General features: G+C 42.5%; 1 protein-coding gene across 1 annotated transcript in view; it reads left to right on the top strand.

Moving 5' to 3' along the window:
* LOC105516867 (chromosome unknown open reading frame, human C10orf126) overlaps nt 1–23,532 on the top strand; it is a 35,441-nt gene that overhangs the window by 3,813 nt on the left and 8,096 nt on the right. Inside the window, 1 exon segment of the mRNA XM_011949212.1 lies at nt 22,685–22,720. Coding sequence (XP_011804602.1) covers nt 22,685–22,720 — 36 coding nt within the window.

The raw sequence follows: 23,532 nt of genomic DNA, 5'->3' as shown, positions 1-23,532 counted from the left end.
AGCCAGGATGGTCTCGATCTCCTGACCTCGTGATCCGCCCGTCTCGGCCTCCCAAAGTGCTGGGATTACAGGCTTGAGCCACCGTGCCCGGCCTGCACTTCTAACTGAACCTCATTGTCTGCTTTCCTTAGGATGCAACTGACATGATGCTCTGGTCTGCTCAGTTGTAGTCTGTTTAGCCACAGATGAGGCAGTCGGGTACAGTAAATGACTTTGCAGAGGCTCGCTAACACATGGAAATGTTTATACCCATTTAAAAAGTTAATTCACAAAGTAGTACCAGATTTTCTCATTACAGTATTTTAATGCAGGGGCTCGTACAGTTAAAATATTCTGGAAGTTAAGTAGGAAAACTACATTGAAGATAAATCTACGTTAATTACAGATGCAAAATTTTTGTTTTAAATGTAAGCTTCTACCCTGCTCCCTTCCACCAGAGTTAGGCTGGGGTTCTGTGAATTGCACACAGACATTTCTTGCTTGTTATGGAATTTGCTTTTTGTATTTTGGAAGCAGCTAAATTCTGGGCAACAAAACCAAACTGGTCTCACATTTAGATTAAGCACCTTCAATGGCTGAGCCACTTCCTCTTGAATGTTTGATAGTCACCCCAAATTGAGGACAGTGGTGGATACACTCTTCGCCTTCTGTTTCAACACTCTCTTGCCTTTCTTATTTCCTAGTGCTATTTGTGGCACCGCAATCATATATGTTTACTAGGTTTAGACAACAGCACCACCTTGGCTGACACTTTAAAAAAAATATTTGAGATCCTTGACAACAGCTCCTCAGACTTAGGAAGAGGTCACGTGGCTTCTCACAATGGCTAAGACAAGGGTGGGAGTGGGAAAGTCTTTCCATTTCTTCATCTAGGCACTTAGTAAACAAAACCAGCTCCTCAAAATAGCTTTTATACAAAGAACATAATCTTTTACCTAAGAATCTTTATTTGGGTTTCCATCATCCAGTCTTTTCCTTTTTTCTCTTTTAAAGCTCGAAGCCCATGGACTTTGAGATTTGTTGCATCTTTATCCACAAATCTCCTCCCTTTAATAACCAGTCTTCTCAGAACTTAGATTCCAGCCAAGCCAACACCTTCAACATCTTCTTCGGATGTTGACTATTACTAGACCGTTTTCCAGCCATTCTCATTTTATCAATATCTCCTTCAATCTTGAGATTCCTTCTTAAGAACCATTTCCTTCTAAAGGTCTATTCTAACTGCCTCCAAATGATTTCTTCTTCATCATTATCTTAATGCTTCCTTAGCCATGAGCTTGTTTGTACAAGTGTAAAGATAAATGGTGACTGGCAGAATGCCTGTGCTTGAAAGATACAATGGGCTTATTTGCCAATTTCTTCTGACTTATAGAACTGTGGTTATACTACTCCGCCTTCATTACAATCACAAATGTGTGAGATTGAAGGAGAGGCCAAGCATGCCTGTAATCTTGGCATTTTGGGAGGCTGTGGTGGGAGGATTCCTTGAGCCCAGGAATTTGAGATCAGTCTGGGCAACATGGTGAAACCCTGTCTCTACAAAAAATACTAAAAATTAGCCTGGCATGGTGGTGCATGCCTGTGGTACCAGCTACTCAGGAGGCTGAAGTGGGAGGACCATCTGAGCCCAGGAGGTAGACGCTTCAGTGAGTCCTCATTGCATTGCTGCACCCCAGCCTGGGTGACAGCTAAACCTCGTCTCAAAAAAAAAAAAAAAGAAAGAAAAGAAAAAGTAAAGGAGAAATCACCATCTGAAATCTGAGGATTAAGCGACTAATTTGGCTAGTTTGTAATTGTTTTATTATTATTATTATTTTGGGATGGAGTCTCGCTCTGTCCCCTAGGCTGGAGTACAGTGGTGCGATGATCTCGGCTCACTGCAACCTCCGCCTCCCGGGTTCAAACGATTCTCCTGCCTCAGCCTCCCGAGTAACTGGGACTACAGGCACCCGCCACCACGCCTGGCTAATTTTTTGTATTTTTAGTAGAGACGGGGTTTCACTGTGTTAGCCAGGATGGTCTTGATCTCCTGACCTCGTGATCCGCCCGCCTCGGCCTCCCAAAGTGCTAGGATTACAGGCGTGAACCACTGCCCTCCACCTGTGATTTTTATAAGTTGTTTGCTGTCAGAGCTAAGGATTTTACCTGAGTTAACAAATAACTATGCTATAAGTAACAAAAATGCTCAGCCAAAGACGTGCTAATAGTTTTCCTGGTATTAGCTGGTTCCCCCTTGAGTTAGAACATACCTATGAGAACACATAGGAGGACATCTCTCAAAATGTAACTGGCACCAAGCTATTTATGTATACCTGTTTGCTTGTCATCCATTGAGCCAGACATCTGACATCTTGGTTGCCTTTTTGTTTCTAGGTCTTGGTACTGTTGACATTTGATAAATGTTTATTTCTTGATTTTAATTCTTAGCCTTTGTTTCATTTAATACTTCAGTTCTTCATGCCAGAATTGTCTGGAAGGCAACTGGAAGTTTAACAGAGACAAAGGAAATCGAGATCACAGTATATTCCTCATAGTTCTAACATCTGCATTTTGGGAACAGAAGGCAAATGTTTTAAAGGTTTTGCCAATTGCAATTAAACCAAATGATCAACTACTCATCATGATACAGTTTCAGGGATGTATGTCTGCAAATTCACACATTTCATCTCCTAGCTTGTTCTTCTTTCAATAAAGAGGTCACGATTGGAGTGACTTTTAGGCTAAGTAATAAACAGTTACCTTTGCCTTTGTGTCTCTTGTAATAATTGTTGCATTGGGTAAGGATTACATGTGATATGTGCGTTGTGATCTGCTTCAGAACAGGAGAGGAAATGTGTTGGTCTTCCCCAGGATCACCTCTGTGAACCACTTAAAACTCTAGCAGACAGAGCACTGGAGAGTGTGCCCCAGAGAACTGTTTTAACTGGCCATCTGCCTCCTCACCCTCTAGATTATGGACCTGTGTTTTGCAGCTTTTAGGCTCCAGATCTTTTTTTTTTCAGTCTCAACCCCTAAATCCTAACAAGGCTAAATAGTCTTTTGTTTCTTTGAGTGTGTAGAAGCTATTCCAAAGCTTTTTAGCTTTCATTGACTAGTAAATTTCCAAAAGACGCTTTTGAAGCCTTGCTTAAAGTTTTTAACATTTTTATTTTCTCAGGTAAAAATAGTTCTTAAAAAGAGATTGTCAAAGATATATATATTTTTTTTCTAGAAATATTTACTGCGGCAGATATTCCTCTCTCCTTCCTTTTTGGCAAAACTTCAATTTCATGTGGGAGTTTATCCCTCTCCCATATGAGTTAAAATTTAATCTTGACAAGTCGAAGCCTCTAAGTCAATATCCTTGAAAGCGATTGGCTTAAGGGGAGGCATGAGATCCTTTTCTGGACTGCTATGTACACGGGAAGGTCTGTTAGGGGTTTATGCTGGTCTGTTTCCATTTGTCCCGCTCCATCCAGAACTCATCTGTCTTTTTCTGATTTGTGCCCCAGGAGGTTGACCTCTAAGGATTGCGCTGTGAAGTCTTAGCCTCTGGCATTCCACTGGATTTGGCTAATGGAGACATTGCTAGGAGGACAGAGTATTCATAATTCGACCTCAGACTCCCTTCCTCCTGGCTGCGATCCAGACAGTAGCCACATTCCTGTAAGGCACAGCTCCTGTGTCGGGCAAGCTCTCTTCCTCAGCTACAGCTCTCTTTATGAAGGGTGGAAACTTCCTTTCTTCTTTCTCCTTCAGGACCAGAAGCAGGAGGACTCTCTGCTGTAATCCTTGGCATTTCACCTTTCCTCCTTCGTTCTCTTAACTTTGCTCACTTGCAGTCTTTAAACAGCCCCTCCATTAAATTCACTTCTATTAAATTCTCTGAGAATGCAAGTTCTTCCCTGCTCAAACCTTGACTGATATAGGGGGGCTTCGAGGAATGGTTCTTGAAAAGACTCACAGAGGAGGAAGACACAGTTTCTCTTGTACTGGAGGTCATTGTGTCAGCAGGTGACCCTGGGACCTTGGAGGCAGCCATTTTGAACAAGGAAGGGATCCAGGTGAGAGAGACTAACATGCTGTGGATAGCAGAGTCAGAAAATGGAAGGGGAGTGTGTCCTTGAGGCCACTGTGCTTTTGAATGAATCAATTTTGGAGGTGTCCTGAAAGGGGACAGTGTGCTCTATGATCTAGTACACATTGCTGATGCTTTATGTCACTTTGAGCAGCAGTCTTGTGTTCTGTGAAGCTGAACAATTTCTCTCTCCCTCCCTTCTTTTTTTTTTTTTTTTTTTTTTTTTGGCCATGGGGATAATTTGTTTAATGAAGACAGACAGTGCACTTTCACTTCAAGTGTCTGTGTGCAAAGGTATAATGCAGTGGACAGAGTCTCATCAAAATATTTGCTCCAAACAACATCACTTATAAAGCACTGATAACTGACTGAAGATTTTTGAAATTTGAGTTTTCTTATCGTTGGAGATAGGCATTACCAAGTTAAGTGTTTTTAGACTATGTGTGTATTTTTTTTTCAACAAATAGGTGCTCAATAAATAACCCATATTACCATTAAAAAACAGGAAAAACACTATTATACTAAAAATTCTTAGGACTTCAAATAGATGTTTTTTTAAATAACATGTCAATTGGGCATTTACAACTATAGAAAAGAATGTGTTCTCATCTGTATATTATATATTAATACTGTATTTCATAGGAATTTTTTTTTTTATTATACTTTAAGTTCTAGGGTACATGTGCATAACGTGCAGGTTTGTTACATATGTATACTTGCGCAATGTTGGTGTGCTGCACCCATCAACTCGTCAGCACCCATCAATTCATCATTTATATCAGGTATAACTCCCCAATGCAATCCCTCCCCCCTCCTCCCTCCCCATGATAAGCCCAGTGTGTGATGTTCTCGCTCCCTTCTTGAGATAGGGTCTTGCTTTGCACTCAGGCTGGAGTGCAGTGGGGTGATCAAAACTCACTGCAGCCTAATACTCCTAGGCTCAAGCGATCTTCCTACCTCAACCTCCCCAGTAGTTGGGACTACAGGCATGTACTGCCACACCCAGCTAATAAAAAAAAAGTTTTGTGAAGACGGATCTTACTATGTTGCCCAGACTGGTCTCAAATTCATGGTCTCAAGCAGTCCTCCTGCTTCTGCCTCCCAAAATACTGGAATTGCAGACATGAGCAACCATGGCCATCAGAAAGTTTTCTTGAGTCTGATAAAGCAAACCCACAGGGTGCAATTATAAAACAATGGGATCGTTGTGGGGGAAATGTACTTAAATAGAGTGCGCAGAGATACACCTAAAGTGACTTGAACAATGAGAAGTTCAATGAGAGATGAGCAGGTGGGAAAACTATCACTACTACTTCAGAAAGAAAGGGACATTTAAACTCCAAATATGCAGAAAGAAAATAAACTGAGAATAAATGGGAGGGCTAGAAAATTAAATGGAATATTAAGGACATTCCTTTTATTTTTTCTCAATGTTTGGTAAGCACTAATGTGTGTGTGTGTGTGTGTGCGCGCGCGCGCGTATGTGTGTGTGTAGTGTCTTTTTCCATGGTTTATGGCTTAAAATAAATTTTTTGGTAGAAATTATACAAAGCACTCATTGCTGCATGCATATGTAACAGGGTGGCATTTAACCCAGTTTAGGCAATGGGGTAAAGTCAGTGAAGGCTGGTGCCGGGATCCTGTACCTGTAAGACTGATGTAGTTTTCAGGGCTGCCGCTCCACTCCCACATGCCTTCACCAATTCCTGGTCTTGTCTCTGCCTCATCCTGCTCTGGGTTGCTCTGCTCTGGTCCTGGTCATGCGACCCGAACTCCCTCCCGCCCTGGCCCTCCAGGCTGGCTTGCTCTGTGCTCTCTGACATGCGGTCCTGGGCTGGGGTTCCCCATCTTTCTCCTTATAGTTCTACCTGGCATTGCACCTCTGTGATTCTCTAGAATAAATTCTCTATCCTTGAACTACTACAGTGGTGATTTTAGTCTTGGTAAGCCCTTCCCCTTGAAAAAATAACATTTAAAAAAACACAATTTTCTCTAATACATTTTAGGATAATTTTAATTAAAAAAACCCCTGTATGGTATTCGTTTCTCATGGGCTGTTTTTAGGCTTGCCCCCTCTCTGTGCTCCTTGTCTTACTCTGGCCCCTTTTTCTAGACCCTCCTCCAGCTTATGGCCCTCCTTTGCTTCTTCACCTCTTTTTTGAGACAAGGTCTTGCTCTATCACATGAGCTGGAGTGCAGTGGTGCCATCATAGCTCACTGCAGCCTTGAACTCCTAGGCTCAGGTGATCCTCCCACCTCAGCCTCCTGACTAGCTGGGACCACAGACATGCACCACCAGGCCAGGCTAATTTTTAAATGTTTGCTAGAGGTAAAGTTTCACTATGTTGGCCAGGCTGGTCTCCAACTCTTGGCCTCAAATGATCCTTCCACCTCAGCTTCCCAAAGTGCTGAAGTGACAGGGGTGAGCCACTGCACCTGGCCCACTCACCTCTTTGAATCACTGTCTTCTCAATTCTGAATCCTTCTAAATTTTCCTCACCAACACTCAGATTGAGAAGTGGGAAGAAGAAACAAGAAAATAGGAGGAGAAAGAGGGGCCCAAAACAATTATTTTCTAATGCAAGCAGAACAGAATCAAGTTGAAAGAAAAGATCTTTTGAGGCCTGGAGTTGAGTGAGCCCATGAGCCAAACCTTAAGGGGAAGGCGGGAGGCAGGACTTGTGATTTCTTCTTGGGTGAGCTATTTGCTTAAGTGATGCTGGAATTATAGGCCGTAGATGCAAATTATAGAATCATTCCCTGACTTGTCCACTAGATTGGCCAAGTTGGGGAAAATAATCAATTTATCCGTTGAAAATTAATTCTTTCCATTGGATGATAGCAAAAGGGCCTAAGAAGATACTGAATAAATGCTTTCTGATGATGTGGGTGCAGCCAGGAGCCACTGCACTGATGTTTTGAGGCCTTTCCAGCTGTAGAGTTCAAGAGTTCTTAATTAGGAACACATGTTCTGAGAGTCCACACAGTCACATCTTGTCACCGTAAAGGAAGACATTAAAAGGTATGGCTCTAGAATGAAGAATGGCCTGGTGCAGTGGTTCATGCCTGTAATCCTAGCACTTTGGGAGGCTGAGGCGGGAGGATCACTTGAGTCCAGGAATTCGAGACCAGTCTGTGCAATAAAATGAGACCCCTGTCTTTACAAAAAGTAAAACAATTAGCCAGATATGATGGCGCATGCCTGTAGTCCCAGCTACATGAGAGGCTGAGGCAGGAGGATGGTTTGAGCCCAGGAGGTTGAGGCTGCAGTGAGCTGTGTTTGTGCCACTGCACTCTAACCTGGGCAACAGAGCAAGACCTTCTCTCAAAAACATAAAAATAATAATCAAAGGAAGAAACTTGCTCCTTGTGATGTATGGGGCAAGACGTTCTGACCTTTTCCTTTTTTCTTGGCTTTGGGACCTCAGGGGATTCACTTAGCCTCTCTGGGCTACCAGTGTTGTGATCTGTAACACTGAGATGATTAATTCTGTTCTGCTCACCTCTCAGGGTCGGACAGGATCAAATGATACAGATGACAGCATGTTGTGACACATAACCTTCCACACTAGTGCAAGGTATCACTGAGATTTTACTATGATGTGTGACCCAGTTGCACAGTCACCAGGTACTGTGAGTGCTACTGGCCAGCTCCCTGCTGCAGAGGAAGGCCAGAGTAAACTGCAGTTCTACCCTGGGTAGCTTCACTTTGCTGGAAAAAAAATCACTTACCCAAGGTTGTGTGCCTAGACTGTGCTGAGAAGCTTCCCCTTTCTCCTGGATTATTCCCATCAGTATGCAAACATTCTGAATGTTTTTCCTTGATCCTTTAGAGGATGTTCAGCTGTTCTTCCATTTGTCTGCTTTTTATGCCTAAAATTCATGGAAGAGTCAGCTGGGCATGCCATGTCACCACCTCACCTCTTCTCCATGCCTGTTGGGCTCCCGCTTCTGTTGCTTGATGGTGACTACTGCTCCAGGTGAGCAGTGTCCTCCTCCTTGCCACACTCAGGGCTCAGTTTTCTTTTTTCTTTTCTTTTCTTTCTTTCTTTCTTTCTTTTTTTTTCTTTTTTTTTTTGAGACAGAGTTTCACTCTGTTGCCCAAGCTGGAGTACAATGGCGTGATCTCGGCTCACTGCAAGTTCCACCTTCTGAGTTCAAGTGATCCTTCTGCCTCAGCCTCCCAAGTAGCTGGGATTACAGGCATGTGCCACCATGCCTGCTAATTTTTGTATTTTTAGTAGAGTTGGGGTTTTGCCATTTTGACCAGGCTGGTCTCGAACTCCTGCCCTCAAGTCATCTGCCCGTCTTGGCCTCCCAAAGTGCTGGGATTACAGGTGTGAGCCACTGTGCCCGGCCTCAGCTTTCTGCCTTCATCTTGCTCCTTGCTCAAGGACAGTCTCCACCTCCTCTGGGTTTCTTTGTCTTTTCCAGTTCCGTTGCTAGCTCCTCCTTCCCTCCTAACACAGCTATGTGACTGTGTTCCTGAGCCCTCCACTGCTCTTACCACACTCTCTGTGGGTGGTCCCAACTTGACCCACAGCTTTAAATAGCATTTATTTGCTGGTGATTCCTGAATTTATAGCCTCAGCTTAGACCACTGCTCTTCTGAACTTCAGACTTGTGTATCCAACTGCCCACTCTCCACTCCCATGTAGCAATTTCACAAGTATCCCAAAGTTAATATGTCCCAGAATGAACTCTTGATTCCTGCCACTTCAGTCTATTTCTCTCCTGTCTTCCCTGTCTCAATAAATCACTCCTTCATCCACCTGTGGCTCCATTCCGAAACCTGGATGGCCATTCGGAAATCTGGATGGCCTACGTGTCTCTTCCCCTATACTTATCTTCATAGCTGATTTGTCAGAAATTCCGGACTATTCTACCTCTAAAATACATCTTGAATCAGTCCACCTGTTACCTCTTCTCTCACTATAGTCCAAACCACCACCAGTTTTTTCTTCTTCTTCTTCTTTTATTTGGGGAGCAGGAGTGGGGGCATGGTTTTGCTCTGTTGTCCAGGCTTGAGTGCAGTGGTACAATCATAGCTCACCATAGCCTCCACTTCCTGGGCTCAAGCGATCCTCCCACCTCAGTCTCCCAGGCAGCTAGGACTACAGGCCACACCATGATGCTCAGTTAATCTTTAAATATATACATATTTTTTTGTAGAGACAAGGTCTTGCTATGTTGCCCAGGCTGGTCTCACACTACTGTCCTTAAGTGATCATCTTGCCTAGGCCACCAAAAATGCTGAGATTACAGGTGTCAACCACGGTGCCCAGCTCACCATAAGCTTCTTAAGTGGTTTACTTGATTCCACTTATGGAAGGCTTCGCTCTCTTCCTACACAGCATCCAGGGAAAGTGTGATGCCTTTATAAATCTTTCAATGGCTCCCTATTGCCCAGCTCATATGGCCCTACTTGGTTTGGCCCCTGCCTTTCTATAAGCCCTCCTTCTCTCACCATGTCTCTGCCCCTCCTCTTTTCACAACCCGTGGCCGGGCCTCCTCACATCTGTCTGTTTCACTGATTAATACTCGGTCTCTGGTAACTGCCCCAGTGCAGAGGCTGTGCAAATCAATATTTGTTTTGATTGTTGAATTTATTGCCACACATTAGATCCTAGAGTAACTAAGATGAACTAAAGAAAGCTTCCACCAAACAGGAGCTGTTAGTCAAGTAAGTGACACAAATGTGTACACAGAGAATATTTACAATTCATTGTGATGGGGTGAACATGAGGGGAAGCCAAGGAAAGGCTTCTCAGGGAAAGAACACTTAAATTGAGTTGATGACCTTCCCTGTAAATCTAAACCATCACATAAAAACAATAACTTCAGGAAATAGAATGGAAAAATATGCTAAAATATTAATATTAGCATTCCTGGCTTTTAGTTTGTTGGAAGTTTTTTTCTTCTCTATTTTCATATTTCCAAATATTCCAGCATGAATTATAAAAGTTAGCTTTTTTATGATAAGAAAGTTAAAAAAAAAAAACCGGAGGAAGTAGTTCTTTAGTTCTTACACACACACACACAATAAAATAAAAACAAATGAAAACAAAAATCCCTGTTGAGCAGTGCAAACACACATTACACTTTGATATTAATAAATCAAGACACACTGGGATATCTCATTGTGCATTTTCTCATGTGTTTCTGGAAGTCAGCTACAGGTACTGGAAATGAAGCTTCTTCTCAAAATAAATTTTCCAAAAACAACAAAAAAATTGAAGAAAAAAGAGAAAAAGAATGAGAAATGTTGAAATCTTTTTACTGAGTTTATGAGTTGAGTGGGTAGCAGGGAAAGGATGGGTTGGGAGGGAACAGGCAGGAAAGGAAATAGGATCTTTTGGTAATGTTCCACTCATAAAAGTCAGTGGATATTTTTACAGGTACCAGCTAGTCCTTCCTGAAAATCCTCTACTGGTAACAGGCTGTGAAGTAGCGATAGGAAGATAAATGCTTTACTGAAGAGTAATTTTAGTGCCGTGTGGAAAATGTGAGGGGAAAAAAATTAAAGATCGAATGGAAAATCCATCCACGGGCCAACCCACACCACAGAAGCGTTGGGGACCTTGCGTGTCCTAATTAGCCCCTACACCGGGAGCAGCAGCCCCAGCAGAGGCCTCTCTCTGGGCAACTGCCCTCGTCCTTTGTGGGGGGCAGCCTGGGTAAAGAGCATTCATTTACTCCACATGCCCTGAATGTGGCTATCATTTTGAGGGTGCAGAAGAATTGGAAAGTATAAAAAGCTAAGACCACCAAGCAGTGACCTTTTCCCCTTATTCTACAATGCAAGTCTATTTTTCCATAATGGGTATTTAGATGTTTTTGAATGGAGCCTTCCCAATGCAGGCAGTGTTGCAGGGAAGCTGCTTGCAATCTCTAATCTCTCTCCAACTCAGCTTCTTTTTCTACTCTAGTCAACCCTTTTGTAATCACGATGAAGTTCATGCAGATCTCACCAAGACTCATATCCCTTCCTTTTGTTTTCTCTCCGTGCTGAGATGATCCTCATATAGTGCTCTTCCAAAGTTCAGAATTTTCCCATGCTCCCGTGGCAAGTTTTAGAGTTTCCAATGCCCGAGAACCACCCAGCTGGCAGAAGCTAAAAACAAGATGGCGTCGTCATGAAATAAACCCTACTAGTATGTGGGGGATTCATAGCTTTCTCCCCTCTTCTTTACTCATACAGCTTCTCTTCTAAGTCAGAGAGTTTGAAATGATAGAACATTCTGAGGATTTCCTGAGAGCTTTGTACTGAGACATCTTTAAATATCTAAGAGGAACATGGGCAACTGTAATTTCCTTCCTAGGACCACCTCACTAGATGATACAGTTCCGTTTTAACAAGGGTAGCTAGTGGCTGAAAATAAGAGTCACACTCTGTGTTCAGAGCATTGCCATTTTATGTTTTGAGGTACAATTGACCCTTGAGCAGCTTGAAGGTTAGGGGCGCTATGCATACTCCTGAATACTCCAAAATCTGTGTATAACTTTTGCCTTCCCCAAAACTTAACGACTCATAGCCCACTATTGACGGGAAACCTTACCCGTAAGATAAACCTATGATTAACACATATTTTGTATGTTCTATGTATTCTGTACCGTATTCTTACAATAAAGTCAGCTAAAGATAAGGAAATGTTATTAAGAAAATTATAAGGAAGAGAAAATGTATTTATTATTCATTAAGTGGGAGTGGATCGTCATAAAGGTCTTCATTCTAGTTTTCTCTGTGTTGAGTAGGCTGGGGAGGAGGAGAGAAAAGAGAAGTTGGTTTTGCTGTCTCGGGTGTGGCGGGGTGGAAGAAAATCCACATGTAAGTGGAAACTTGCAGTTCAAGGGTCAGCCGTGTATTTTTTTTCCAGTCAAAGGGACTTTCTGCTCCCACACGGGCAGTCACTGAGTTCTAATGGTTGACGTTTAAAACACAAAAACTATAGGATCTACAGGAATAATTTCACATTTAACTGAAAACAGGAGACAATCCCGAAGGACTTAGCATAAAGGAGATGGTTCGTGGTCCAGTCTTAAGCCACCTGCTGTAATATGTCCAAAGTCCCTTTTTGGTCCTGATAGCCCAGACAATAACTGGGAATGTTTACTTCTCTTGTCTTTAATCCTTAGCCTAAGGGTTTGTCTGTTTCTTAGTTTTAATTGTTGTCTTTTGAGGAGTTTCAATCAGGTCTGGTTAGATGTAGAATTAAGTTGGAATCTAGTTTGAAGGAGTTTACTTCCTTTGGCTATAATTGAAAATGGTAGCTGGGGCCAAGGGAGTGCTGACAAGATTGCTAATTTGTCCTCTTGTGACCAAGAACCTGACTTGATGAAGCAGTGATGTGGGATTATTGCATTTGAAATGATATACTCACATAAGCTTTGGTACAGAAGTTGCCGAGAGCCTCAGGAGCACCAGGATCCAGCCTCGCCCAGCTGACTTAGGGAGAGCAATGGTTCCAGTTTGCTGGGGACTATTCCGGGTTTAAAAGGGAAAGTCTCAAGCTCTGGAAAACCCCTTAGTTATGGGCAAACAGGAGAGTTGGTCACCTGGAATTCAAGTCTGAATGAATCAAAACAAAAACACAACTGGGGAAACACTGATGATATCAGATTTGAGTTTTCTTCTTTTGTGGGATGAACCTTGTTCACGATCATTTTATTAACTGGGGTGGAGAAGAGTGTGAGAAAGGGAGCACAGATGGAATATATATATATATATATATAGATGTATATATAGTTTTTTAGACGGGGTCTCACTCTGTTGCCAAAGATGGAGTGTGGTGGTGAGATCACAACTCACTGCAACCTCCACCTCCTGGGCTCAAGTAATCCTCTTGCCTCGGCCTCCAGGGTATCTGGGACTACAGGTATGCACCACCAGGCTTGGCTAATTTTTTGTATTTTTGGTAGAGATCAGGTTTTGCCATGTTGCCCAGGCTGGTCTTGAACTCCTGGAGTCAGTGATCTGCCCACTTTGGCCTCCCAAAGTGTTGGGATTATAGGTGTGAACCTCCATGCTCGGCCTACATACATATATGTGTGTGTGTGTGTATATATATATGTATATGTGTGTGTGTGTGTATGTGTGTGTGGGTGTATACTTGCAATGAGACTGTGTTTTCAAGGCAGCTTGTCTTCAGTAGTGGCCAAGATTAGAGAATGAACCAACCTGTGATACCAACAGAGGTTGAGTCTAAGCTAAGGAAAGCAATTTGGGATGAAGAATGAATCTTTCCTTCCTTCCGTCTTTCCTTTCTTCCTTCTTCCTTCTTTTTTGTTTTTTTAATTTCAAAAGTAATATATGCTGTGTAGACAGCAAGGCTGAAACTGTCAGAATGTGGGAGAATCTCCTTGTCCAGAGGCAGCCACCCTCTGTGCTCTAGTGCTTGATGTTGAGTATTCATCATGGGTCTATCACTCCAGAAGACCAAGGTTGATTTAGGGGCTGTGGTCAGCCTTCATGATAGAACTTGGCCTTTTAGCCACTTCATTGTGTTTGTGAATCTATCCTGGATAGTGACCAACTCTCATGGTTTGTCCAGAGCTAAGGGGTCTTCAAAGGCTTGAGACTTGCAGGTTTGGGCAGTAATATTAATATTATCTATACCTCTTCCTCATCTACAGGGGTTAAACTGAATCCAAATAGTGCTGTTTACCTCCCTCTCCATCTTTACCCAATCAAAAGTAAGAGCATTATTCACTAAACTGTGAGATATATATATATATATATATATGAGACAGTCTGGCTCTGTTGCGCAGGCTGGAGTGTAATGGTGTGATCTTGGCTCACTGCGACTTCCATGTCTCAGGTTCAAGTGATTCTTATGCCTCAGCCTCCCAAGCAGCTGGGACTACAGGCATGTGCCACCATGCTCAGCTAATTTTTGTATTTTTAGGAGAGATGAGGTTTCACCATGTTGCCCAGACTGGTCTCAAACTCCTGGCCTCAAGTGATCTGCCCACCTCAGCCTCCCAAAGTGCTGAGATTACAGGGGTGAACCACTGTGCCCGGCCCCACTGTGAATAATATAAAACCCAGATATGCCAGGGTTTCTAAAAAGGGAGATTCTTCCTGTGGGCAAAAATGGTAGGACTTATAGTCTTGCTCGTTGAGTCTTTGACACTATTGTGTTCAGGCTAAACACTTAAACTCGAGTTCAACAAATGGAAAGGGACAATTGTAAGGATATAATTCTACAGAGGAACATGATGTTAAATAATCTGGCTTATAAAATCGTATCACTGCATTTTCCAATTACTGTCTCTTCATGGTCACCTTCCCACATGGCTTTACAAACCCTGTGTTCACAGGACAGTGGGCATGTTTGATTCTGCCTCCTGGGAGGGCCTGCAAGAGAAGCAAAACACAGAGGCCCATAAAGACAGAGATGTTCCTTCTTATTTCACTTTTTTTTTTTTGTACTTTGTTGTCCAGACCAGAGTACAGTGGTGCAGTCACTGCTTACTGCAGCCTCAAACACCCAGGCTCGAGCAATCCTCTCACCTTGATCTCTCAGAGTAGCTGGGACCACAGGCATGCATCATGATGTCTGGCTTATTTTTAAATTTGTTGTAGAGATGGGAGTCTCACTATATTGCCCAGGCTGGTCTTGAACTCCTGACCTCAAGTGATCCTCCCACCTGGACCTCCCAAAGTGTTGGGATTACGGGCGTGAGCTACCATACCATGCCCCCTCTCATTCCTATCTCGGGACATCTTCAGGGTTCCATTTTGCTCCCAAGATCCTTCTTCCTCTCCAATGCTGGGATGTCTACTCCCCGTAGGGAGGGGCTAACTCCTACCCTGAACTTCGACCTCTCTTACCCCAAGTCCTCAGCAGGGCCAGCATCAGACTCTAGCAGAGCAAGCCCGATGGCCACACAAAAGGCAGACACCCCCATCACAGCACGGGGCATTGTGTTGTCATATGACACTTTCCTATTTTCCAGAGTGCGGCATGTCGATTTTTAAAACAGAAATCAGGGAATGGAGAAATTATATAGCTGTGTGTATGTGACTGTACCTTACCTGGACATCAGTTTGCCCTTTGCTTGTGGTAAAATGATACAGATGATATTGTCTTGAGGGGTCACTGAGATTTTCATACTCTTTGAGCAGACCTTTGAGAAATTCCTTGCTGAAATCATTTCTTAGTGGATTAGTATCCTTATAAATTATGAAAACATGGCATCTAACGATGAACGATGACCTCAACATAAATAAAATGATGAGAGCCAAGCTGCTGTGGACCTCAGAGGTTCTAGGGAGGTCTGTTCTCATGACCGCATGCATTTGAGCTGGCCTAAAGATAACAGAAAGGTACTTGAAAATATTAAGCTGCGGTTGCTTCACTGATCAAAAGGAGGAGGGAGTTGTTTTGAAGGTTTCGTCTGGTTTCTACCATGGTGGCGTTGCAGGTCCACTCAGACCAGTTGTTTTGTATCCTCAGTCAACGTATCCAGAAACTGAAAGGATCTGATGCCTGAAAAGAGAACAACAAAGCCCTCCAAGCTGGAGTAAATGTGACAACAAAACAGATTGCAGCAATAATAAGAAAAAAAATTCATTAAGCCAGACATGTTTGAAATATAGGGACTCCCTGTGGAACCACAATGAAGACAGATCAGACACAAAAGCATTCAGTTGTCTCCATTGTAAAATCAAAGCTCCAGTTAATGGGGCGACTTTGAACATAGTTGAAGTAATAGGTTCATTATTCTGCCTAATCCCCACTTTTCACTGTGAAACAATGTTCAATGTTAGGATTCTTTGGAGGTATGAATTAACAAATACTGAGTTTCCATGACATTTTTAGGGACATGTTTTATTTTCCCTATTAAAAAATTCAGCTATTTCTTTAATGTGGTTAATCTCCAATGTGTTCCCGAAGAAGCAACTAATGATTAGACAGCAAAGTCAAACAGTTAATTTTAAGAATATGTGCTATGACCCAGAATTGGTGCGTAACGTTAGCTACAGATCTAGAATCCGAAAATGGGAACTGCCATGGAATCTGGCAGGAAGAAGGTAGCACTTGGGTTAAAAGGGTCCAAAAATGAGTGTCATTGAAGTTTTCACTACATCTTAAAATAATGTGATTTTGAATGATGATTTAAAAATTTAATGAAAACCTTAGTTTACACAAAAATTTGACAAGTAAGTAATATTTGTAATGGTTTGGTGGGAGTAGGGCTGGAAAAAACTTTGTCAAATTGGACTTTCCTTTAAGAGAATCTTTAGAATTAAAATGTTACCACTGATGATGACATAATATGTTGGCAGAAGGAAGACATGTTGGAATGATGTTAAAACGAGCAAGTTCAAGTTATTTCTTGGCGGTCTTACTATCACGGACATGGATTTATTAAAAAATCGTTCTTGTAATGATCATGGGGAAAATTGTAACCTCAAACATGAGACAGTCTAAATTTAAACATTCCTTTTTACAGGTTTCTGTGATAAATTGTTAATACGGTGCTCCTTAAATAATTGGTTATTAAATATGGCCCTGGGTTGTACAATAAGAATAAATGTAGTGTCACTTTAATCTTCAAAGGATTATTATTCCAGATATTTAGTTTTACCAACACAGGACCCTATAAAGACTTGCAGAGCAGACATATTTCCTTTTTGCAGATTTAAGAAATGTAAGCTTTAGGCTTGTCTAAAGCTGAGAACTGCTAGAGTGAGTAGGCAGCTCTTCCTTTCTCTGGATCAGTGCCCACTGTGTTTTGATGATCGAGGAAGATGCTTTTGCTTCTGGGTTGCTCTTGAATGAGACCTGAAACTTTAAAAATATTCTTGGCCTGGCTCACGCCTGTAATCCCAACACTTTGGGAGGTCGAGGTGGGTGGATCACGAGGTCAGGAGATCGAGACCATCCTGGCTAACACGGTGAAACCCTGTCTCTACTAAAAATACAAAAATTAGTCAGGCGTGATGGCGGGTGCCTGTAGTCCCAGCCACTCAGGAGGCTGAGGCAGGAGAATGGCGTGAACCTGGGACACGGAGGTTACAGTGAGCCGAGATCACGCCACTGTGCTCCAGCCTGGGTGACAGAGTGAGACTCCATCTCAGAAAAAAAAAAATGTATATATTCTTGGCTTAGTTTTAGGCTAAAAAAGTGCATTATCACTCCTTGCCATTCTGTAGTGAATGAATGCACTATAAATCTTCATTTAACTTTATCATTATTTTTAATTACAACTGTTTTTACAGACAGACAGGGTCTTGCTCTGTTGCCCAGGCTGGATTGCAGTGATGCAATCATAGTTCACTGCAGCCTCCACCTCCTGGGCTTAAGTGATCCTTGACCTTGACCTGCCAAGTAGCTGGGACTATTGGTGTGCACCACCATGCCTGGCTAATTTTTATATTTTTTTGTAGATTCAGGACCTTGCTATGTTGCCCAGGCTGGTCTTGAGTGTTTGATCTCAAGCAATCCTCCTGCCATGGCCTCCCAAGGCTCTGAGATTACAGGAGTGAGCCACCATGCCTGGCCCTAATTCTTCATTTTAATATATAAAATCTAGGTGCCCTTTTGTGTCCTATCTGTGGAATTGCCTGGTTCTTTTCATCTGCATTATATTTCCATCTGAAGGGACTCCTAAATTGCTACTATAATCAATGAATAATTTATCACTCACCATCATTTATTGAGCATATACTGAAAACAAGTTGGCAAAGAACCGAGAATGATATTTAAAGAACTGCAGATATTTAAAGAACTTTTAGAATAATGGAAATTATTGTAAAAGGGCTTTTGGGGAACTGTCTTTCATTTAAAGAGGTTTCGTCTAATAGGCAAAGTGTGGAGTTTGGGAGAAAGATAAGGTGAGGATATTACTTTGGGAGTCCCCAGCATGGAATCAGTCCTTTAGGGTGTGAAAATGGGTGGGAAAGAAAAACTGAGGTCTGAGAACTATAGTCTAGTGATGCCAGAGTATAGAGTAGGGCTCCCTTCCTGGCTGCACAGAAGTTTAAAATTGTATGGCCTTGGAAGCCAAACTTAGGAAGTGTTGAGGAAAAGGAGATTGTTCAATAGTGCCAAGTACAGTGGATGCAACAAATAAGACAACATTGGCCATTCATTTTGTCAATAGGGAAGTCGTTTTGATCTCGACATGGGCAGTTTCTGTGGATTAGTGAAGATGAAAGTCTAAATGGAGGATATATTTTTTAATTTTTATTTTTTGAGACAGGATCTCACTCTGTCACCCAGACTGTAGTGCAGTGGCACAAACGCTACCCACTGTAGCCTCCACCTCCTGGGCTCAAGTGATCCTCTCTCCTGGGCCTACCAAAGTGCTGGGATTATAGGTGTGAGCACCACCGCGCCCTGCCTAAATGAAGTATTTTCATGAGAGGATAAGAAAGGAGAAAAGAAAGACGGTCAACATAGATAATTCTTTAGAGAAATTTTATTATAAAAAGAAACAGAATATGGGAGGTGCCTTGAGGGACTTGGAGTTAAGGGATTTTTTCTTTTTTTTTTTTTAAGATGGTAAAAAGTTGCAGCCTGTTTTTCTGGTTTGGTTTTGTTTTGTTTTTTAGAGACAGGGTCTCGCTTTGTCAACCAGGCTAGAGTGCAGTGGTGGGACCGTAGCTCACTGCAGCCTCGAATGCCTTGGCTTTACCAATCCTCCCTCCTTAGCTCCCTGAATAGTTGGGACTACAGGTGCACACCACCATGCCCAGCTAGTCTTTTCTTTTCTTTTTGAGACAGGATCTCACTACATTGCCCAGGCTGAGCTTGAACTCCTGGGCTCAAGTGATCCATCTGTCATGACTCTCAAAGTGCTGGGGTTACAGGCGTGAGCTACTGCGTGGCCAAGGTTTTTGATACTATTGTGGCTAATGTCATCAACTCTCCAATATTCACTCCACTACAATGGATTAACCTAAGCCAATCATGGTGACTGTGCAACTCATGCCAAGGATGGGTTTCGGAATACACGAGGGACCTCACTTTAGTTGATGGATATGAAAGGAATTCTAACGCAAAGGTGGAGAGCTGGCTTGAGGGAGACTTCAGGGAAAAGTTCTAAATTCCTTTACAAACCATTGAAGAAGAGATGATTCCTCCTCTTCTTTCTCTAGATGCTTTTAATTTTGAGGCCTGGTGCTGATTCAGTCATCTTATCTCCAGTCTGTGATCAAGGCTAATACACATGGAGATCCAAGTGGAAAGAAATGCAAGAAGTGGACCTGGAGCCTGACATATCACGCCTAAGGCAAACCTTCTCTTTAGGCTTTTTTTGATGTGAGCTAACATATTTCCTTACTTTAAAGTCACTTTTAGTTGTGATTTCCTGTTACTCGCACCTGAAAACATCCTACTGATACTGATAAGTCCTGAAACATTGCTCTTCAGAAAGCTCTGTACATACACTCCTTGAAAATATGCCACAATATGTTGAAATACATCCTTAAAATAAATAATACCTTAAAATATGTTTCAATAAATCTAAATGCCATTGGGTATAATGAGTGTGTTTGTCAGTAAGATTTTTTGTCAAAATTAGTCTGATCAACTTTTGAGGTGTTGCGTATATCAGGGGCACAGTAAGTATTTGCTGGCTACATGTGACTGATGCAGTGTGGAGGCTCCCAGGGGGAGGTTTGCTCTGTGGCCTCGGGCCTCAGGGTGGAGGCGGGTTGTGTGAAGGCAGTGTCACTCTTGATGGATCACATATTGAAACTAGTTTTTGAATATCTCTTGAATCTTTTCTCTCCATTCCCAGAGAGTCTGCCTTTGTTTACCCCCTTATAATATCTTCACTGGATTCTTGCCAAGACATTCTAACTGTGCTATCATGAGACTTCTCACTCCTCTGCTACAAGACAGTCTTATTCCTCCGCACTCTCTCTTTGTGGGTTAAGTCCCTTCCAAGATGCTTCCAAGTTCCTTCCTTACAAACGTAAGGAGTATGGTGCTCCCTGGATGTTCCTGATATCTCTGCATCTTTGGGTTGCACACCCTTTGACCTTTGAGCTGGATACAGAAGACATTCAACACAACTTGAAGGAGGAATGAATAGGGCAACCTAGCAGTATATGCATTGTTGTCTGAAAAAAAAAATCGATATGAACTGCTTCAGGAGAGAAATGGAAAGCTGGAGGCTTGGGAAGTGAATTATGCCTGCAGGCAAGTTTTCTAAAAAATGTTTTTTTGTTTTTTGTTTTTTTTCACTCTTTTTCCCAGCCTGGAGTGCAGTCGTGCAGTCTCAGTTCACTGCAACCTCCACCTCCTGGGTTCAAGTGATTCTCCTGCCTCAGCCTCCCGAGTAGCTGGGATTACAGGCGCCTGCCACCACACCCAGCTGATTTTTGTGTTTTCAATAGAGATGAGGCTTCACCATGTTGGCCAGGCTGGTCTCAAATTCCTAACCTCAAGTGATCTGCCTGCGTTGGCCTCCCAGTGTTAGGATTATAGGCATGAGCCACTGCTCCCGGCCTAAAAAATGTTTTGACCAGGTTGCTGGCATTAAGAAATTGGGAGATTTTATATTAAATCATCTGGATTTTTGGCTTATTTTGACATCAATGGCTCATTCCCAAAGAGCAGTAGCCAGTTGGGGCCCACTAGGGTCCCTCCTTCTGGGGGTTCTCAGTTTGACTCATTCCTCAGCCGGCCTTTCTGTTACCTGCATGCTGCACTCAGCCTCAGCTTTGGGATTGTTCCAGAACTTCCAGTGCTCTGCTCTTATGTGTTCATGGTCCAGGCCTCTGTGGACTGTGTCAGAGGCTGACACTGCCCTAGTTTAGGGATCAAAAGCTCCATTATACATTTGTCCTTTGGTGCCCAAATGCCTCCTTGTTTCCTGCAACAAGCCAAAATTTGGAAACCTGGTTTCTGATTAGAGCTCAGCTTTCTTTTGAAGTCTCTCACTTTTCTGAATTCTTCTCACTTTTCAGAGTGTCAGCGTCCTTATTTGTAAAATACATTATCTGGACAGATGAGCTGTGAGGTTGTGGACTGTCTGTGGTTATTGTGAATTTATCCTGAAACGTATCTGCGTGTTATGCGACCCTTAGTTGAAGGGTACAGGGCCGGTGGGGAGGGTACTCTCTAATAGGAGGCTTGCCTGACATGGGGGATAATGGCCTATTTCCCTCCTGTCAAACCTGAAGCCTCGGGAATTTCTGAAATACTGAAACCCACTCCTTTGGCTTATGGCTCTGTGTAAGCTATAAAACACACACTCAACACTTGATACTTTTCATTACGATGAAAAGACCCTCAAGTGCAAGTGACAGAGTATGTTGATCTATGGTTAGGAGCATAACATTGTGCTTGACTGTCTTCAGAAGAGTTTTGCCCAGTTGTGGCTTTAACTTGACATCCAGACAACAAGGCTCCCTGATCACATTTAATAAGAACATTTAATAACCCCCTTATTGAGTATTTCTGCTGCCCCCATAGATTAACCTTTAACAAATGAAGCTTTCGTTGCCACACAGCCTCAAGAATGTCCTCTCTGTGATGAATGTGTCTAAATTTGTGTGGATGTGAGGTCTCTGGAGGCTGGGAGAATCCTGTTGTGTGTGGAACAGTTCCCAGGGAGCCAGCTCTAGTGGAACTGATGTCGCCAAGGCACTAGGAATGACTTCAAGGGCCCACAGCCTCCTAATCACACTCATCCACACTAAATTACGACATATAGAAGAAACCCATTTCTCCAGGTTTTTACATACTGGACACACACAAACAGCCAAATGATTTCACCACGATTTTAAAATCAATGGTCATCTATTTGTGCTGGTTCACACCTGTAATCTCAGCACTTTGAGAGGCTGAGGCAGAAGGATTGCTTGAGCCTAGGAGTTCGAGACCAGTCTGAGTAACATAGCAAGACCCCATCTCTACTACAGATTAAAAAAAAAAAATTAGCTAGGCATGGTGGTGTGTGCCTGTAGTCCCCGCTACATGGGAGGCTGCGGTGGGAGGATAGCCCGAGACCAGGAGTTTGAGGCTGCAGTGAGCTATGATTGCGCCACTGCACTCTAGCCTGAGTGACAGAGTGAGCCCCTGTCTCGAAAAATAAAATAAAATAAAAACGAACAGTGGGTTACTGTGGGTCACAGCAGCATAGCCGTTGTTGGGAGGTGTTCGTGATAATGTGATGGGACAGTTGGTGTTGTCATGGAGACTAATCCACATTATGTGGACAAGAAAAAAGAGTCAAAAAATGTCTGTATTTTATTTTGTGAATACCTTATAAGCATTATGAAACAATGCTTATTTACTATTTAGCAGAAGATACTCTAGATGTATGAGCTTGAAGAGAATTTGAAAGAAAGTACTGATAACACTGCAGGATCTTTCCCAAGAGCTGTTGCATCACTGTTTCCTGGGGTTTAACTGGATGATACCACAACAAATCCTTCTACATGATTTTGTCACACTGCTCCCTGTAGATCACAGAAATTTTGATTTACAATCATTTTTATTTATGATTATGAATGATGGCTTTGAAGATATTTTAAGGCAATGAATGTGTCATGGAAATTTCTATTACTTTCAGGTTATGCTGGATAAGTTCACAGCTTGAATTATGTTTAGTCTGTAATATTTAAGGTTTAATTATTGTTGTGATTTTTTTTTTCACTTTCAGGTAAGCCTAGAATTGTATGATTGGAACTCAATGACGGTAAATACTTATTATACGCCACAGTTTATTTGCATGATATATGATATATTTTTATTACGTGAAAAAGTTTTCTAGTACATATATATATACACACACATACACATATATATGTACTTAACACTTACTTATTCTAACGAAACTTTACGTTCCTTATTATATACTATACCTTATGTGCTCAAAGTGCCTTTTTTGCACCCTTGGATCTGTTTGAAATCAAGGTTTCTGGCTTGTAGATGTATTTTTAATTGGGAACAGATGAGCCCCTGGCCACCCAGGTGAATTATTTGGGACTGTGGTGTGTTCCCCTCTAGCACTCTGCGCCCTATGTGTTTCTTCTGCTTCCCTAGGGAGGTGATTGGTGAGTCTTAGGGAGGGGCCAGGACAAAGGTCCTGTGGCCTGGGGAGGACAGGTTATAGTTTAAGCTAACACCCCGTACGTGCTAGGAAGTCACCAAGGAAGGAGGTGGCCTTGTCCCCTGGGGGAGTTTGCACTTGTGTGCCTGTGGCTTGTCACGTAACCAAGGTGACTGGAGAGACTGGCTAGGTCCTGGAGAGTCTCACATTTTAAATTTTAAGTTAATTATTACTTTTTGAAAGGAAGTTTACCTGTGTTGTGCAGGCTGGCATCGACCTCCTGGGCTCAAATGATCCCCTCATCTCAAGCGATCCTCAGGCTAAGATGACAGTAGCTGGGATGACAGGCATGGGCCACTGTATTGCTCAATTTTCATACTGCTGTGAAGAAATACCTGAGACTGGGCAATTTACCAAACAAACAAACAAACAAACAAACAAAAAAACGTTTAATGGAC

The sequence above is a fragment of the Colobus angolensis genome, unplaced genomic scaffold (assembly GCF_000951035.1).
Source record: "Colobus angolensis palliatus isolate OR3802 unplaced genomic scaffold, Cang.pa_1.0 Scaffold293, whole genome shotgun sequence".
Taxonomy (NCBI): domain Eukaryota; kingdom Metazoa; phylum Chordata; class Mammalia; order Primates; family Cercopithecidae; genus Colobus; species Colobus angolensis.
The sequence above is the reverse complement of the archived record's forward strand: the minus strand, read 5'-3'. Positions and strand labels throughout refer to the sequence as shown.